Genomic DNA, 18,687 nt, shown 5'->3' on the forward strand with positions numbered 1-18,687 from the left:
CGGCTATTTCTTTGCTACAAGCGGATTTTTCTGATTTTTTGCTGCTATGGTTGTTTTGCTGGAACCGGGCAGCGGGGATGGTCACTATGCTGGAACTGGGCAACATGGATGCTGGAACGATCATTAGTTTTTGCTTCTACCAGCAACATTTTTTGCTGGAACCTGCATGTTGAATTTTTTGCTAAGACGGAAGTGTTTTTGCTGTAATTGATTTTCGCCGGAACCTGTATTTTTCTTTGCTGGAACTGGCTCATGGGATTGCTTCCACCGGCGAGGTGGTGCTCGCGCTGATTTTTTTGCTGGGTGGCAAGGGCGGAGACCGTGTTAGTATTTTTTTGCTGCAACCTTTGTGTTTTTTTTTGCTGGAAACAACAATTGATTTTGCTGGAACCTGCCAAAACAGATTTTTTTTTGCAGTTGTCCAGCGGGGCGAGCGGCCATGGCGTGCCCGCCTGCCGGCGGGCAGCCGCGGTGAGCCGACGAGCGGCGGTGGTGAGCCAGCGAGCGGCGGGGTGGGTGCTACGCGCAAACCACCGCGGAGGATATGGTGAATCTGAAGCGAGGAAGAAGGGGACGCGCGTGAGGATAGCTCGCTGAATCGTGCGGTCCTGGGGACACTAATCGTGCGGCTGCGTGGGGACCGGCCGAAACGTTTGGGCCGGTGCGCCGGCGCCTAGCGCTGCCCTTTAGAAAAACATTTAAAAATAAATTTTCCTACTATGCCACTATTTTAAAATTCTAAAATTTTGAAGGACTAAACTGAACAACTGAACAAAACCCCGAGGGTCTCAACCGCTGAATCCCCAACCTCCCTTCTCCACTCTCTCCCTCCAGATCTCGCTCGCCATGGACCTCCTCGACGCGGGCCACCGCCACTCGTCGGAACTTCCCGCCGCCGGCGCCGACATGGAAGGCGCTTCAGTGCTTCCGCTCTCCGGAGCTGCCTACCAGCCCTACGTCTCCGAGCTCCTTTCCTTCTCCATCGAGCGCCTCCACAAGGTACGCCCCCGAGATCACTCCCGCTTGCGGCGCCCCGTAAATTCCGTAGTCGTTACCATAATCGGTGGCAATAGTGATCTCGTGATGTATTGGTGGTAATGTTCGTGTCGGCGCAGGAGCCGGAGCTGCTGCGGGTGGACGGAGAGCGGGTGCGGCGGCAGATGCAGGAAGTGGCGGTGGAGAACTACGCCGCCTTTATAGCCGCCTCCGAGGCGCTCTCCTTCGTGCGGGCACAGCTCGAGGGGTTCGACAAGCACCTCGAGGCACTGGTAATGTCAGCTGATCTCAGCCCGTCGCAGCATGTACCATTTTTGTATGACCTTAGCGTCAAAAACATCTGTTGCTTTTATATGGATCAGTAAGTAGATCTCAACTTAACTAACTCTGTTGTGCGAAAATCGAACAAAGTTAGGTTGAGTGATCCGATGGATGCTGCAATTTGAGGTGGATGATCTAGGCATATAGTTAGTAGATCTCATTTTGATATTGCAACAGGAAATGTGAGGTGTAGTTTTTGCTGTGTGTTCATCTGCAAATGTGATTGTGCTGTCACTTGTGATTGCTGTGGGAATCACATTTTTCTTCTTGTTTCCATCAGTTTATTGCCTATTTATAACTGCGTGAGAATTTGTCTTGCTTGCTTTCTTACAAGTGAGTCCAATTTTAAACACGAAACAATTACCTTCAATTATTTGTTTGCCCGCAAATGTTGTTTGGCTTTCCTGTGTGGTCGAGAAATTTGATTGGCTCTTATGAACCATACATTCTAACATTCTTCTCTAAACTGTTAGCTATTTATATGCTTCTTATGTGATTGATTTTAACAGTATTAACATGACCATAATTATATGCACCGCAAGGAAAAATGATCAAGTCCACATGCATATTTGTTAATGTTATGCATCACCTTGCTCTGAAAAACCACTACCATTGTTTGTTGAACCAGTGTCTGTCACTAAATACTGCAAAATGGAAATTATGCAAGTGTTGTTCATTTCTTACTGCCAACGGTGGGAGCTAAAATTAAGTACATGTCCTTATGCAGCTTTTACTTCATCCAATAACGACTTATGTATGATTCAGGCCATGTTGGAAGTAGGAAATGAAAATATGAAATGCTTGACAATATCTTTTTTACTCTTTGCAGGTACAGGAGATACCCAATTTAACATCTGGTTGCACCGAGTTTGTTGAGTCAGCACATCAAATTTTGGAAGAGAGGAAGCTCAATCAGACATTACTAGCCAACCACAGTACCTTGCTTGACCTGCTTGAAATCCCACAACTTATGGACACGTATGTGACATGCATTGTTAGTGTTTCCTTGGGATATTTGCTTCATATTTGAGTTGACTGATGTTGTTGATATGCCATTGGTTTTTGTTTAATTTGTATGGATTATAGACACATATTCTTGTCCTGTACTGCATAGCTTCAAATGTTGTACCGATAATGAATCCCTAACAACAAGCTGCTGCTTACAGATGCATACGGAATGGGAACTATGATGAGGCACTCGATCTAGAAGCTTCTGTTAGTAAAATTTCGAAGTTGCACCCTGAGTAAGTCGAGTAACATAATACTTTGTTGTGGTCCGTCATTAAAATCATTAACTGTTTGCTATTTCAATTGAAGTTTACCTGTCATCCAAGGATTAGCTGCTGAAGTCAAGAAGACGATACAATCACTAATTTCTCAGCTTCTCCAAAAGCTTCGATCAAATATTCAGGTGATGATGCTTGTCGACTATTTATGTCAAGCACCATTTTCATATTTTACTCTGGCCCAGATTGTTCTGTGCTGTCCTCTGTGCAGTTGAGTGCTATAAGTATATTATGTTATCATGTAGTGGTAAATGTATTTCCTTGTGTTCAATAGTATCATTTCTTGCCCACGATTGCTTGATCTGTCTAATATCTTCTGCACACTTGTATCTAAGTCTGGTCCATTTTATCGCCTACAGTTACCCGAATGCCTCCGTATTGTCGCACATTTGCGCCGGATTGGAGTGTTCAGTGAATCAGAATTACGCCTACAGGTATTCTGAATCTTCCAAGTTATTTGATAGTACCATTCTGTTTATGAGTATTTGTTTCTGGTTATCATGTCTCTTGAGTTACCAAGTATGCTTAGTTGTATGGTAGAATCTCTTTTTCTATTAATAATGCAGACATTAGTTATGACATTACACTGCTTCTTTTTTATAGGTCATAACAGGGGTTAGAATACAATTTGTTTGTCTTCGCCTCCTAACTCTGATATAAGTTCTAGTTCCTGAGATGCAGGGAAGCTTGGCTTTCTGGGATTCTTGATGATCTGGACCAAAGGAATGTATATGATTATCTGAAAGGCATGGTGTCTTGCCACAGGACACATCTATTTGATGTTGTCAATCAATACCGAGCAATATTCAATAATGATAAATCTGGAAGTGAAGAGAACAGCGACGGTGGGCTGCTTTTCAGCTGGGCAATGCACCAAGTTAGTAATCACCTCACCACTCTTCAAGTTATGTTGCCAAATATAACAGAAGGTGGGTCCCTGTCAAACATGCTTGAAAACTGCATGGTAAGCATTTGCTTTCGTTTGAATTTCTAGCTGAGTAACAGTTGCACCAAAGGCTTGAATCTTTTGTAATGTTTTATCACTTGATCATCTTGCAGTATTGTGCGATGGGTCTCGGCTTGGTTGGACTGGATTTCCGTTGCCTGCTTCCACCAATTTTTGAAAAGTAATTGGTATTTGATTATTAAAATTTATTGTCTATGCTGGAAAGGGGTTGTATTTCCTGACATTATCTGCTTTGCAGTGCGGTTTTAAATTTATTCTCGAAGAATATGAGTACAGCGGTTGAGAATTTTCAGGTAAGCATCTATGTACTACGTGTTTGGACATGCTATTCCGTTCTTCTCTAGATAAACATAAGATGAATTCGTATTATAAGGTTGTTGACACTTTCTTCGTTCTTTCAAATTATACTCTGTAATTCCCTACACTCTTTCTCCTACAATTATTACTGTAGCACCATAAATTAACACCACTATAAAATTTTCTAATCATGCTAGGTTGTCTTGGATTCACATCGTTGGGTGCTGATGCCATCTATTGGCTTTGTCACAAATGGAGCTGTGGATGATACTTCTGATGATGTGACACCACCTTCTGTTTTGATGGAGCATCCACCTCTCGCAGTGTTTGTTAATGGTATGTTTTACTGGTAACATTTATCAGAAATTGACTTCTATTCTTCACGTGTTGGCTCTAATGGTGCTAGTGAGTATACAAGTTGACATGTCCGTATTTCATACTCTTGGATGCAGGTGTTTCGGCAGCAATGAATGAGCTAAAACCATGTGCACCATTGAGCTTGAAGCATGTCCTTGCTCAGGAGGTGGTGAAAGGATTGCAAGCAGTTTCTGACTCCCTAGTCAGATACAATGCCATGCGGATGCTGCGTGGAAATGAGTCTTCCCTTTTCCTCTCACTTTGCCAGGCATTTATTGAGGTAACTTAAGCTTCATAAGCACCACAAATGGAAGTAGGGGGGAAAAGTTTACCTCCAGAAAAGTAAAGAAAACAGGATATGCTGAAGGCCCAACACCCACCAGATCTAAATTCCAGTTCTGTGATATTTCTCTTTTGACTCAGAGAAGTCTCATATGTAAGTTCACTATCTCATCTCAGGTCGCATATCCTTATTGTGCTGCATGTTTTGGACGATGCTACCCCAACGGAGGAGTGCTGATCACAGAGTGCCCCAGCTTATTGGATGCTGTCAGCCAACTACCTATAAGATCAGGCTCTGGGATCAGCAGCATTGATCGAAAGTCGTCAGGAGGCATCGAAAGAAGGCAGTCCGGAGGCATAGAAAGAAAGCAGACAGGAGGCATCGAGAGAAAGCAGTTGGAAGGCATCGAGAGAAGGCAGTCAGGAGGCATTGAAAGAAGGCAGTCGATCGAGAGTGCTGGGACTGCGGCCTCTGAGAACGGACTTGTAACCAATGGCCCTGAGCCAGAGGTGACCAGCGACGCGGGAACCACTGCCGAACCAGCTGGTGCCGACATGCAGACCGATGCACCCGCAAACGCATAGCCTGAACCGCGTTGATGGAATCTGTCGAAGTTCTTGTTACGTTGAGCCGTTGCTGCAAGACTATGTTCATCGACAGTTTGGTTCATTATTTTTGGTCGTGGTCTTACAGTGTACACAAGAGAGCGTTGGATGTTAATCTGTACAATACACAATTGGAAATTTAGCTGTTCATCTCTAGCCCATACGTAGATGTTGTAGACCGGAGATTGTTTCGGACTGACAGTAAGTTGATAATATGAAGCGAGTGCTCTATGTTGTTGTTGACTGCACATCTGGTAATGAAGGTCGAACTGGAAGCCGCCTACTTTTTTTGTTTCTGAACGGAGGCGAAAGGTTTACCTCATCCATTCATTAAGCAGAAGAGAGTTGTTTGGTTAATTAACGAAAAAGGGACTAAAACTGTTACAAACAGTTGAGTGCCACACAAGAAACCCCCCATACACCTCAAGAAAAAGGGCTTCGTCAATGTGCACCACTGCGTCATCGGTCAATGTGCACCACTGCGTCATGGGTCATTGTCTTTCCTAAACTCTGAGCAAGCGACTCCGCTTTCTTCCTAAACTCTGAGCAAGTGACTCTGCTTTCGCCGAAGAGGAACATCGACCCTTGGCCTACTTTCCTAGCAACCTGTTTGGAACAAACGCAATTCCGCATCTCCTTGAAGGAATGAATTTAATATACAAGCAGGAATAGTAGAATTCAACAACCAGGTGCATACACACAAACAAACAAACAAGCAAAAAGAATGAGATGGTAGTGCAAGGGAAGAGTGCAAGCGAACGGAACTCTGTCGGTTTGAAACTTGGAATTGAATGAATAAAGTAGAGCAGCCGGTGGAGGAAGAAAGGGAAGGAGGTGCGTGCGAGAAAGATGCATCTCGCCATCTTCCTCTGCTGGCGTGCGTGCGGCCCATGCCATGTGCGCACCTCATCTCTTTATCTTCCTTGACAAGTTGGCATCAAACAGACCATTAAAAAAGGTGCAGTAGGCGACTACAGGACTTGCCTAACATAACGGTGCTTTTCCACCACCTGAATTTCACTGTTCAACCCTGCACGTTTTTTGTCCACGAATTTCGTGCGGATTTTGCATCCGTAAGGGTTGAGCTGAGCATAGCTTAGATGATTACATTTTTTTGTGGTGGAACCAACAGACCAGTGTTTAGCTTCCATACTTGAGATGTTTCCATCGACCAAGAGGCTCCTATGATGACTTCGTCAAATTTATGATGTTGTGTCAGCTCAATGTCTCAGAAGTGCTCATAGGAGTAGAGTGTGCATGCGTACAAATAAGTGTATATATGTGTATGTAACCATCTGTGATTGTATTGTGTTGAAAGATGTGCATTAGAAATCATCCATTTTAGAAAATGTGAAGTCAGCATTCCATCCCTACGGCAAGCCTTCAGTTGCAAGTTTATCGAGTTTAAATGTGCTTTCTGTTCATTGAGTTTTAACTTGAACTTCTGCCATTCTGAAGTTTGAATATATTTCTAGTTACATTATTCTATTCTACCCGTTACATGGAAAATCCTGAAATCCATCTCCCACAATTTCTGAGATGATGATGCGAGGGGACAGTTAGCAATTAAGGCAGTGGGTCCAACTCCCGGCTTGGCGACGGCCTTCCTCTTCCGGCTCCGGACCAATAAAACAAGAGGGAAGAAAAAGGGTTGGGGCCTAGCGGAGCGCCGGCCTCCACCTTCCTTCCTTCCTTCCCTCTTCGTATCGCGCGCCATTTTGACCCATAGGCCCCTTCCTTTACTCCTTTCTACCACTCTGCCACCGACTCCTCCCTCCCCTTCCCCTTCCCCACCACCACCCTCTCGCCGCCGACGCCGCCGCCGGGGATGGGGGGAACGCACTTCGCCGACGACGACCTCGCCCACGAGGCCACGGGCGACGGAGATGTGGGCCGCCGCGACGTGGGCAAGATGGAGCACGGGTTAGGCAGCGTCCCCTCCCCTCCCCTCCCCCCTTTTGCTGCGATTCGTCCTTCCCGGGGATCGAATTTGCTCGATTCCGCGCGATTGCCCCGTCTTTCCGTGGCGTCTGCCGCGCCCGTTGTCGCGATTTCGCTCCTTTGCTTGGTCCGATTGGTTCATTGCTTCGTCTCGCGGGACATCGTGATCCATCTCTGGTCTGCGCAGGTGCGAGCATTATCGGCGGAGATGCAAGATCGTAGCGCCCTGCTGCAAGGAGGTGTTCCCCTGCCGCCATTGCCACAACGACGCCACGGTACGCTGCTAGTAGCTATTGTTTTGCTCGCCACGGCCGCATAATTACCGTGCTCATCCATGTGGAGACCAACTAACCACGCCACGGTACGCTGCTAGTTATTGTTTTCCTCGCCACGGCCGCATAATTACCGTGCTCATCCATGTGGGAACCAACTCACCATGGCCGTGTAGTAATTAGCATCACTTACTCCATGTACAGTTTCACTGGGATGCTTAACAATTATTGGCTAATGCACTATCACCTTGTTGATGTAGAGTTAGTTCGTGCTTGAGAGGGAACTAAATCCCCCATAAAGGCCCCATCGTCCGTACTCCAAACAAGTCTAACATGGCAACCTTGCAAGTTGAGTTGGTTCGTCGATATTGAATCACCATGGCTCTAAATTTTGATCTTAATTTCGTTCATTTAATCTTGGACAACTTGTTTGGTTGAAGTTATGCACGATAAGTCGTCGTGTCAGATTTCAATAACTGGTAAAATAAATCTTCAGGGTGCTGGCAAAATAAATGTATAAACATAAGTTAATGTTCTTAATAGATCAAAACTGTAAATTAGCAAAATGGGAACTTGTCAGACTCATTGAGAACAGTTGCTCTTATTGGAGTCTAAACATTTCCATTGGAAAAAACAAATAAAAGAATTAGACCAAGGGGGAAGACGCCTCCCTGACTTATTCTTAAAGTGGGGCGATTTGCTCTTCCCCAGGGATCATATTTGTTCCATGTAATTGCCCCATCTTTCCGTGGTGTCTGACGCATTTCTTGGCGCGATTTCGCTCCTTTGCTTGGTCCTTTCCGTGGCACTCTTGTTGGAGTTTAAACATCTTCCCTTGAAAAAAAAGAATTAGACCAAGGGGGAGGACGTCTAACTTAAAGTGGGGCGAGTCCTCGAACCCGGGTGGGTGGGTGGGTTCACAACCATGTGTGCCACCAAGGCACCCTGGGAGGGTTCTCTTTCCCTTTGAAAAATGGCAACTGTTAGATGTTGACAGTTTGCATAGAGCAGCTAACGAGCAACAAACTGCATTTATTGAATTTAACTAGTTTTGATGGCATTGTCTTCACTGTAGGCTTTGGGTGATCGGCATAATATATGTCGCCAGGATGTTGAAAAAGTACGCCTCGCAAGCCCTTTCTTTTTCTGTACAATCTGTAGACCTCAGCAGGTTCATAAATTCTGAATGACCGGTTGTCCTTTTCTGCTACAGGTAGTGTGTGTACTCTGTGATACTGAACAACCGGTACGACTTAAATACTAGTACAAACTTTTTTACTTTGCAATCATGTCTCGTAGGATGTCATTATGCTCAAACTAAAACTCTTGTGTTGTTCAGGTGTCACAAGTGTGTGTAAGATGTGGAGTCAATATGGGAGAATACTTCTGTGATGTATGCAAGTTTTATGATGACGACGTATGTCTCAATTTTGTTTTCTGTGTTTATGTACTTAGTGTGGTTCGTATCAGCTGATGCAGTGTCTTTTGCTACAGACAGAGAAAGGGCAGTACCATTGCCATGATTGCGGCATATGCAGGTGAGCTCTAAACACTATCTTCACTTCTATCTTATCAAGCAAAGTCTTAACCCTGTTTCTATTCAAATCAACCAGGGTTGGCGGCAAGGAAAACTACTTCCACTGTGCAAAGTGTGGTATGCTATAATCATGCTGGCTTTGTGTTAACTTTTGTTCCAGACTCATGACAATGCCATGATTGATTTGTGCCTTTGAGTAATCTACATGATGCAGTAGCATAAATACTTTTTCCTGAAACTTCCCGTTCTCCTGCTGGAACTGAAATCAACTTGTGTTCTTTTTGTAACTGCAATGGATCTTGCCTTAATAATCATGGGAAACAGCTGACGATGATCTCATGAGCCTATTTGTTTACAGTTTGTCCACTATCTAGTCCTAGTCATGTAATGTCTAGGTTATAGAAAATTTACCAATAAAGAATGTGTAAATTAAAAAGTTATCTTTGTTCACTTGTATTTAAATCTGCCGACGGTACATATGATGTGCAGGATGAATTCTAGTAATACTAATATCAATATGTTCAATTTCGTAACTATTTGTTCTGCAATAAATAGGGTCATGTTACGCTGTTGCATTGCGTGATAACCATCAGTGTGTGGAGGATTCAATGAGACAGAACTGCCCAATCTGTTATGAGGTAACATCAGGAACTTGTACTGTCCCACTTATTGGAACTATTGAGATGTTTATAGTGAAATTTTCTGTGCAGTATCTATTTGATTCATTAAAAGGAACAAGAGTTCTAAACTGTGGACACACGATGCACATGGACTGTTTCGCTGAGATGGTGGACCATAATAAGTAATCCTTCCACTTGTGTTAACATGGAGATATATGTGTACCCAGTTATTCCTTTTTTTTTTTAAAATCTCTCCGATGTTGCTTCTGTTGTAACTATTTATTGGCTTATGATGCTGCAGATACACTTGTCCAATATGCTCTAAGACAGCTCTTGACATGACAGTTCACTGGGGCATGTTGGATCAAGAGGTATAACGTTTATTTTCTAAATGTCAGACATGTGCATTACAACAATCACTCAACAAATATTCATTGTATTCTGACTTTGTGATGCATTGATGCTCTGGACAGCTTTTAATATTTAGATATATTTTTGAGCTTGCTTCAATAATGAGTTGCTTTTCCTTTTGTAGATTGAAGCAACAATTATGCCTCCTGTATATCGTTACAAGGTATTCTCTTGTGATTGAACTATTTAGTCCAATCAGACATAGCTTACATTGCCAAACTGGTTTGTGCTAGTGCACGAGCCAATGTTATGTTGCTCATTGATATATACTACATTCAAAACCATCTTCACTAGCCATACTTTCAGAATCACCCGGAAACCATTTTCTGCCACTTATTTTATTGACAAATTAGCTTTCTCACAGAAAATGAGCATCGAATGGTGGAAGTTCCATTATAGGGCTCATTCGGTTTGGAGGATTTCATGATGTAGGAATTAGAACTAGTATAGGAATTTTATAGCATGGCACTTGCCATCCTAAGGATTTGACTCGCCTCGTTCCTACGCGTAAAATGAGCTTTGAGTGGATGTGTAATTTCCTCCAAAAACAGAGGAAATGAATAGTATTCCTACGATATTTCTGTACACATTTCCTACAAACCGAATGCATCTATAGGAAATTTTCCTCTGGAATCCTTGTTCCTATGTGTTTCCTATGAAAATCCTCCAAACCGAATAGGCCCATATTGTGTTTTTGATCTATCTGAACCTTTGAAGATATGAGACGACCATTGTCATGCCAACTGTCACACATTAGTCATATAGTCCCTCCGTTCCTAAATATAAGATGTTTTAGATAATTTCAATGTAGACTACTATGCGGATTGAAATTGGTGAACACACACATCAAAATGGGTTTAGATACATGTGAATCAGAAAAATGCTAAAACATCTTATATTTAGGAACAGAGGGAGTATTTTTGTGTGGATCTAGTAGCTGAGTCAGGCTAACAGTGGTTTTTGCCCTTGTGCTAAAATTTCCAGGTTTGGGTTCTTTGCAATGACTGCAACAAAGTCTCAGAAGTGGACTTCCACGTGATTGGCCATAAGTGCAGCCATTGCAACTCATACAACACTAGATCGACGTCGCGGCCTGCAGATTTATCAGGAAGCAGTTCTCCGTCGACAACAGACTCATCTTAAGACAACCTCCTGTAGAGAATACATCATACTGGTGTATCACCTGGTCTGTGCAACCAATGCCAGAACCATACACATAGAAGAAGCATTGTTTCGCGGCATTGCCCGTCTAGTGTCAGCCCCATCCCTGGGCCTTTGCCGCTTTACCATTCTACCAAGATTCAATTCATCTCTTGAATCGTCAGCTACTAGTGTATTGCTGCGAACAGCGTTGCTTGATTACTTGGAAGTCTGTCTTAAATCTGTAATACAGCACCATTACTCTGTACCACCGTGGATGAAGCCCAGCATATGCTATATTCCCCAGGAGTTGAATTCTGAGCTGCTGTAATCCATGGGAATTGTGTGTACGCTGCTGTTGTCAGGTCCCTGATTGTGTTATTCTCACAATTTGAGAGAAGTTTATTAGATTTTTACACCAAACCTTTTGAGCCTGCTGTGTTGAGGTTTGGTTTTCATCATTATTCTAGTATGCATCCTGATATCCTGTATTCCTTTTCCATGCTTGTCATTTTCCATCCTCCGTGACAACAAAAGCCATGCATCGCTCTCCTTGGGTTGGAATTTCAAGGAGAAAATCATGCAAAATAGGATTCTCTCAAGGCGAAGGTGAAGATGAAAGGATGGCGATTCATTTGAGTGATGATAGACACAGCTATTACCAGTAGGCATCAGTTTCTGTCCATGTCCAAAACTGGAATCTAAATCCTTAAAAACTGGGTAGAATGTCGTTCAAGGATGAAGGATAGAATGTGATATGTTAGGATCTGATGAGACTGCACACTTACTACACATGGATGATATTGGTTGTTCTTAGGGTTCCAGGTAATCAACAAGCTAGCTAGGCTTATCAAACAATAATAAAGAGCCAAGGAATAAGATCCTCTTAGGTGTTGGCACCTCAAGGCTGGCATATGTGCATCAGCAATGTACAGTAGCTAGGTTAGGTCTTCGTGATCCACATGTCAATTTGGCAAAGAATAAGAATCGAGTACTCCCTCCGTTTGAAAATAACTGACGTGGTTTTACTTCAAATTTGAACCGTTCGGAAATAACTGACGTGGTTTTACAGTACTGTTCAAATGTACTACTAGGCGCTTCCACACCTCTCCAGTAGCATTTCAAAAGTATTTGCTGCATCTCTGGCATATTCAGTTGTAGATAAAATGTAGCGGTGCTCTTTCTGTCAGCGTGCTACACATGTATACTTGAGAATTTATCCTTTTTCGGCAATGTCGGGTAACGTGCTAGATTGATCTGAAGAGCTGCACTACACATTCTTCTTGCAGGAGCCAAGGCTAGCCCTTGAGAGGGTGAGGAGCCAAGAATTGATGAAGAACCATAAGATCCTTGAGGAGCTAGCTATGGAGATTGCCACTACATAACACTAGCCTTTTCTTTCCAGGTGAAGAGCATCAAGGCAAATCTAGAGGATAAAGGATATCTCTATCAAGACATATATTCCATTCTTAAGTGCCCGGATGTTTGCGTCATGCGTTAAAACTGCAGATTTGGTTTTTTTGAAAAAAACACCCTGGTAATATATATCTGACTTTATGTAGATGCTTGTACCACCATACATGTAGCAACTGTGTGGTGCCACATGCAGCACCTCTCTCTCCCTCTCTCCGTACTTTCCTTGCTTCGGCAGAGCTTTGTAGGAGGACCGATTCGGTGAGGATGTCAAAGAAAAAGCAAGGATGGCACCGTCGTCGGTATCGCGGCGCCTCATATCTGATACGGCCAGGCCGATGACGGTGATGGGCGTTTCTCAAAGCCCAAGCAGCTAAATCTTGAGAGAAAAAGCAGGCAAGTTGGACATATTCTGTGCTTGCAGATAAGGCAGTGTGAGTGATGAGAGATTGAGAGCTCTGTCGACGATGCTATTCTCTGAACCTGTGGCGACTCATCGCCGGTTAACCAGAAACAAGGTGAGCCTGAGGTTTCCTTACAAGCAAAGTATTGGCCGTACCATATCGGCATTCCGCGTCATTGTTGATACGGTTCTTGTTGTCGCACATCATCGACACGTTTTCACCATTGCAAGCTTCTGTTCATCTATACTTTCGTGAAACTGACAGGAGCACTGCCTTTCAATTAAGTAGAAACGAGTCCCTGAAAAAATGGGCAATTAAGTAGAAAAGAGTGACCTAGGTTGTTAAGTAAAAATCTTTTTTTAGTGCTCTTTGTTAAGTAAAAAGTAAAAACCGACAAGGACCAAGTTGTTCATCTGTTTGTAAACACATGAATTGCTTTTCTGCTTTCCTTTTTGAAAACTCAAACGAGGAGAGAAATCTTGAAAAAAGGGGGGAAAATCTGCCTTGGAATTTCGTACTGAAATTTCATCCCATTGGCTTGGGCGTTTTGAGATAGTATGCATGAGGACAATATCGATGATGAGATTCATATTCCGACCTTCTTACTTTCCGGATTTCTACCCGATGCACTGATAGTATGCATGAGCCAATTATAAGATTGACCACCCCTTCTAAGTCTTAATTAGTTCTCCTGATGATTAAGTAGTTGCCTGCATGTAGTACGTGCAAGCTTAAAAACAGCCAATAGATAGATCGATTTCAAAAGCAGGACCTCTCCATAGGCATATATACGAGATTCCCTCTAGCTAGGTCAACACTTACAAAATCGATCGGATTATTCCAGTCGCGTGTTTGGCTCCATGTTGATCAGAACCAACACGGTTCCACGCGTGCATTATCTAATCTGATCTCCTCTTGGGTACCAACCAATATGCTTTTGAACAAACCAATGGCGCCAATGCCAGGCATGCTATGCTAGCTAGGAGCTTTCATTTATTTTTTCTAGGGAAATCCAAATTGCTCTTTGTGCAATGTTAAAGATGGCTGCTAGATCACACTGGTCTGTTCCAAACACTTCCTGATCTTACTTGCACTGGATATTCCAACCCATGCATGCATGAAGGACACCCTAGCTAGTGCATAGAAAGAAACACTTCCCTTTTGTAGCTCTATAAAAGGAAGCCACCCCTCTGCTAGCAAACCATCCAGATTTCCTCTTTGGCACAACACAAGGCAGCAACAACTAGCTAGAGCTACTCAAAGGCTCCATCACATTTCAAAGTCCTCTTTAAACTTCAAAGCAAAGCAGGCTTAGAGATCCGTGCAAGCACACACATAACCCATTAGAAGAACTTATTTAGAAGGCAGATGGATCGCGTGATGAAGCTGGTGTCGGAGAGAGCGGTGGTGATCTTCACCCTGAGCTCCTGCTGCATGTGCCACACCGTGGCGCGGCTCTTCTGCGACCTGGGTGTCAATGCACTGGTGCACGAGCTAGACCAAGACCCCAGGGGAAAGGAGATGGAGAGAGCTCTCCTCAAGATGCTCGGAAAAGGCCCGTCTGTTCCAGTGGTGTTCATCGGCGGGAAGCTTGTCGGCGGGACAAACAGGGTCATGTCCATGCATCTCAGCGGCGAGCTAGTCCCAATGCTGAGGAATGCAGGTGCCCTCTGGCTATAGAGGAATGCAGGTGCCACTTGGGAAAATAAAATTTTGTCGAAGAGTGTGAACTGTGAAGTACGTATATGTATTTTCTTAGAATAACCTAACTAATGGCCTAGTTAGCGTCGATCGAACAGGTTTTTTCAATCCTGTTCCGGCAATAGCAAGGCTTATAGCTCGCTAGGAGCGAGTTTTACGTACGGGTGATGTTCGTGTTGTAATCCCAGTGCTATTTGTGCACTCAGGTGTACAATCATCGTTTTCAAAGAGCTAGTTGATAAATATAAACAGTTCATTATCAAATGATGCGTGCACATCTTCAATCTACAAATTTTGCAGTTGCATTGCATATTGATCATAGTAGTTTACTATCGTCTCCTGTTTGTTATTTATAATTATTTTCCATCACATATACTACATCGGCACCTCCCCTGATCTGGCAGTGGTGGACTGGTGGTCCAGCTGCTGTTCGGAGGCTGGCTGACGGCTTGGTCGGCGATGCAGCATCATCAACGGCGGCGACGCGAATAGGTATGTGGTGGAGCGGGAATTCTACGGCTTTGGCTTGCCACGTCTAGGCGCCATCGGCCTCTACTACAATGTCTCTGTGGCACGTGCATGCGTACGACGTGTTGAACATCCCGTGATGACGTTCGACTCTCCGTTGTTGTGGAAATCTTATATAACTAAGTAGGTGATCTCCACTAATTTAATTTATTTATCTTAACATACAAGCATGCCACATCAACATACGCCTATACATGAAAACATGTTCACCTTAACATGCATCATGCATGGGAAAAGTTTCACCTCAGCATGCAACCATGCATGAAAAACTATTATGCTACTTATACTCAATAAATATTTTACATGATACAATAAATAAATACAATCAGTCATGTGTATTTTTAGATTTATTTCTCATAGTACTTGTCAATATGTTTCACATTCCAAACTTATTGAAATATATTGCAACGAATTTTCACAACAACGCATGGGGTATCATCTAGTATTTAGAACATATGTTTTCATTGTAAAGGGTCTAGAGCCCATATCCAACCTCTGATGGTTTCACCACGCCCCACCTCTAATACAAAAATAGAACCACGGTACTGTCATCAACATCAGTAGCATCGGTTGCTCCGACGGTGATGGCGTTATCTCGAATAATAGTACTTCGACTCCAATCCCGTCTCGGTGGCGCTTGGTGCAGTGTTACCTACGAGCTTTGGTGTTTCTATCACCATTGTTCTTAGCGGACAACGGATTGATTATTCGTGTTGTTTGTCGGCGCGGCTCCATGGCATCATCAGAGAAAACATTGTTTTCTTCAATAGTTCCTTCTTTTGAATCCATGCGAACAAGGTTGTCTGCCAAGTCTAACAATACTAGCATGGTTGCCAGCCAAGGCCGGGGTTATACCTCAGCGCAATTTCCAATCTTCATCTTACGTGTCGGTCTACCATTATGGCAATTCAATGAGGTTTGGTCCTCAACAATCTTTTATAAACTTTATTTACTGCATTTCTCGATGTTGCCCATGGTAGGCAAGACTTATAGTGGGCTTCAGCAGATTTTTGAGGCATATAGTCGAAGCTCAAATCTCCCCTTGGTTTATAATTGTTTTTTGCTCTTGCCTGTGGATTTTTTGTACCCCCATACCAGTATCCTCTGTCTATACCATTCAGCTGGTGTCAAGATCCGTGCTATCCTTATAAAGTAATTTCTCTTTTTTTTCTCAAAGAGGAGAACAATTGACCTTGAAACTTTGCAAATCAACTACACATAGGTGCCACTCATTATATAAAATATTTAGGATTTTTTGACGCTACATAACTTTGTTAAATTCAAATTTCAAATAAATTATATCATTTAAAAATTTTATCTCGCGCCAAAAAAATCCAAAAACTTTTGTACACATGATAGTACCTGTGTGATATTTATCTGCAAAGTTTCAAGCTGAAATGTTCTTTTATTTGGAAGAAACAAAAAAGAAAAGTTTTTGTGCATGAATTTTGATGCGAGGATGGACGGTGAGAATAGAGAGTACATTGGTTTGAGGGTACAACTAGAACTTTCCCTTTGTTCTTGCGGGTTTAGCTACCCCATTATCTGGTTGTATCCGACATGCTATTGATCCAATATATGCTAGACTCGATTTTAAATAAAGAGGCCATGCATGCATACACTTTACGTCTATGGCTTAGGATAATGCTATCAAGTGAAGTTGATGTCATGTATGTACGATAGATTGCAGTCGACCGATCTCGGATCGCGGCATCTTATGCAGTGCACATATACTCTAAGCTGTCGACCAGGTGAGATAAGCGCGGCGAGCACCGGCCTGGAAGCTACAGAAAGAGATCGATGCCCTCTCTATGGCTACTTGTATTGGCGACTAGCTACTTTAATTATCTTTTCCATCTGCACGCATCAGAAGCTTTAGCTAACATATTCCAAAACCACAAAAGGGAATGCATGAATTGATAAGATCCAGAACGGTATCTAGGCATTGCCAACGGCGTGGACAATTGGGTGCCATACTGTGAGCATATATGATAGCTCACTTTTTATATAATTTATTTACTTTTATTTTTATTTTATGGTATTCTCTTGTTTTGTGGAATCAAATCGACTTGTATTGTATAATGAAAAACTATCCTGTAAGAATATATTGATAGTGATGCGGCATGCATAATATTGTACACGTGTTGTAGGGTAGACGGTATGAAGAAAACACCCCTGCGTCGCTCTCACAAGGCGACTCAGGTGGCTCTCTAACCTAGCAGCCGCCACCCCATGCACCACCCCTTCTTCCCCATGCCGCCACCCCATGCACCACCCCTTCTTCCCCATGCCGCCGCCACAGGACGTCGTCGGGTGAAGCCCGTGTGGCCGACAACGGCATAGGGGTGTTGCTTGGGCTTAGGTGGCATGAGGCAGGGGATGCTCGCTGGCGTGACAGGTGGCCCTGTAATGAACAAAGGTGCTAGATGGGTAATAGACGGACGCATGGAGCTTCGTGGTGTTGTCTAGGGTGCTCGCTGCCGGTGAGGTCGGGGCACCCATGCCGCCCATTTATGACACCAATGACTCCCGCGTGGCCGTGCCGACAATGTAACACCCTCGATGCAACTATAGCTCCCACGGGTCGAGGCACGACTTAGAGACATAATCACATTGAAGTCATATGTCGCAAGTTAGGCAATCTTCACAACATCCCATGTAATATAATAATGAAAGGGGAAATAACATAGTTGGCTTACACTCGCCACGTCAATCAAGTACATAAATAACATTACATCATCCAAACACTCAAGGCCCGACTACGGCGCCAAAATAAAAGATAACCCAACAAGCGACACGGTCCCAATCACCCCCAACTGGGCATCACTACTGATCATCGGGAAAAGAAACATAGTAACGTTGAGAGTCTTCGTCGAACTCCCACTTGAGCTCATACGCGTCTCCTGGAGCGGAATCATCAGGCCCTGCATCTGGTGTAATAGTAATCTGTGAGCCACAGGGACTCAGCAATCTCGCACCCTCGCGATCAAGACTATTTAAGCTTATCGGTATGGCAAGGTAATATATATGTGGAGCTGCAGCAAGCGACTAGCAAATATGGTGGCTAACTTATTCGCAAAAGAGAGCGAGAAGAGGAGGCAAAGCACGAGCGAGAAACTAAAGAACAACCTGCGCAAACATTACTCCAACACCGTGTCCACTTCCCGGACTCCACCGAGAAGAGGCCATCACGGTAACACACTCGGTTGATTCATTTTAATTAAATTAAGGTTCAAGTTATCTACAACCGGACATTAACAAATTCCCATCTGCCCATAACTGCGGGCACGGCTTTCAAAAGTTCAATCCCTGCAGGGGAGTCCCAACTTAGCCCATGACAAGCTCTCAGGTCAACGAAGGAATAGACCTCCTCCCAAGACGTTCCGATCAGACTCGGTATCTCGGTAATTCAAGACACTTTGACAGGTTAAAATAAGACCAGCAACACCGCCCGAATGTGCCGACAAATCCCGATAGGAGCTGCACATATCTCGTTCTCAGGGCACACTCAGATGAGCCAGACGTCGGGTAGGCCAGCCCAGAGTTGCCCCTGGTAGCCCCGGACATCGCTCGGTTGGACCAACACTCAGAGGAGCACTGGCCCGGGG

The 18,687-nt window shown here is 43.8% G+C and overlaps 3 protein-coding genes across 3 annotated transcripts; all 3 read left to right on the forward strand.

Annotated features, from left to right (window-relative positions):
* Positions 1–798: 798 nt before the first annotated feature.
* On the forward strand, positions 799–5,360 carry LOC119300443 (conserved oligomeric Golgi complex subunit 8-like). Its single transcript, XM_037577400.1, has 12 exons — positions 799–999; positions 1,116–1,268; positions 2,147–2,295; positions 2,484–2,561; positions 2,635–2,728; positions 2,963–3,037; positions 3,271–3,567; positions 3,663–3,730; positions 3,809–3,863; positions 4,065–4,203; positions 4,320–4,504; positions 4,684–5,360. Exons 1-12 carry the CDS (start codon positions 847–849, stop codon positions 5,089–5,091), a joined length of 1,854 nt encoding a protein of 617 aa, XP_037433297.1. The 5' UTR covers positions 799–846; the 3' UTR covers positions 5,092–5,360.
* A 1,415-nt stretch (positions 5,361–6,775) lies between these two features.
* Positions 6,776–11,464, forward strand: LOC119300445 (E3 ubiquitin-protein ligase MIEL1-like). The gene is made up of 12 exons (XM_037577402.1): positions 6,776–7,035; positions 7,241–7,328; positions 8,401–8,445; positions 8,539–8,571; positions 8,665–8,742; positions 8,820–8,863; positions 8,939–8,979; positions 9,418–9,500; positions 9,573–9,664; positions 9,784–9,853; positions 10,018–10,056; positions 10,878–11,464. The coding sequence occupies exons 1-12, from the start codon at positions 6,941–6,943 to the stop codon at positions 11,034–11,036; spliced, it is 867 nt and encodes a 288-aa protein (XP_037433299.1). The 5' UTR covers positions 6,776–6,940; the 3' UTR covers positions 11,037–11,464.
* Positions 11,465–14,034: 2,570 nt separating this feature from the next.
* Positions 14,035–14,815, forward strand: LOC119297097 (putative glutaredoxin-C14). The gene has a single exon (XM_037575025.1). The coding sequence runs from the start codon at positions 14,219–14,221 to the stop codon at positions 14,528–14,530; it is 312 nt and encodes a 103-aa protein (XP_037430922.1). The 5' UTR covers positions 14,035–14,218; the 3' UTR covers positions 14,531–14,815.
* Positions 14,816–18,687: the final 3,872 nt, after the last annotated feature.

This window comes from Triticum dicoccoides, chromosome 5A (genome assembly GCF_002162155.2).
Source record: "Triticum dicoccoides isolate Atlit2015 ecotype Zavitan chromosome 5A, WEW_v2.0, whole genome shotgun sequence".
NCBI classification, from domain to species: domain Eukaryota; kingdom Viridiplantae; phylum Streptophyta; class Magnoliopsida; order Poales; family Poaceae; genus Triticum; species Triticum dicoccoides.

Coding starts and splice junctions, on each gene's coding strand:
- LOC119300445 (XM_037577402.1), top strand. CDS start 6,941: ATGGGGGGAACGCACTTCGCCGACGACGACCTCGCCCACGAGGCCACG. Junction 7,036..7,240: donor GTGGGCAAGATGGAGCACGG/GTTAGGCAGCGT, acceptor TGGTCTGCGCAG/GTGCGAGCATTATCGGCGGA. Junction 9,665..9,783: donor GAGATGGTGGACCATAATAA/GTAATCCTTCCA, acceptor ATGATGCTGCAG/ATACACTTGTCCAATATGCT.
- LOC119300443 (XM_037577400.1), top strand. CDS start 847: ATGGACCTCCTCGACGCGGGCCACCGCCACTCGTCGGAACTTCCCGCC. Junction 1,269..2,146: donor ACAAGCACCTCGAGGCACTG/GTAATGTCAGCT, acceptor TACTCTTTGCAG/GTACAGGAGATACCCAATTT. Junction 3,568..3,662: donor ACATGCTTGAAAACTGCATG/GTAAGCATTTGC, acceptor ATCATCTTGCAG/TATTGTGCGATGGGTCTCGG.
- LOC119297097 (XM_037575025.1), top strand. CDS start 14,219: ATGGATCGCGTGATGAAGCTGGTGTCGGAGAGAGCGGTGGTGATCTTC.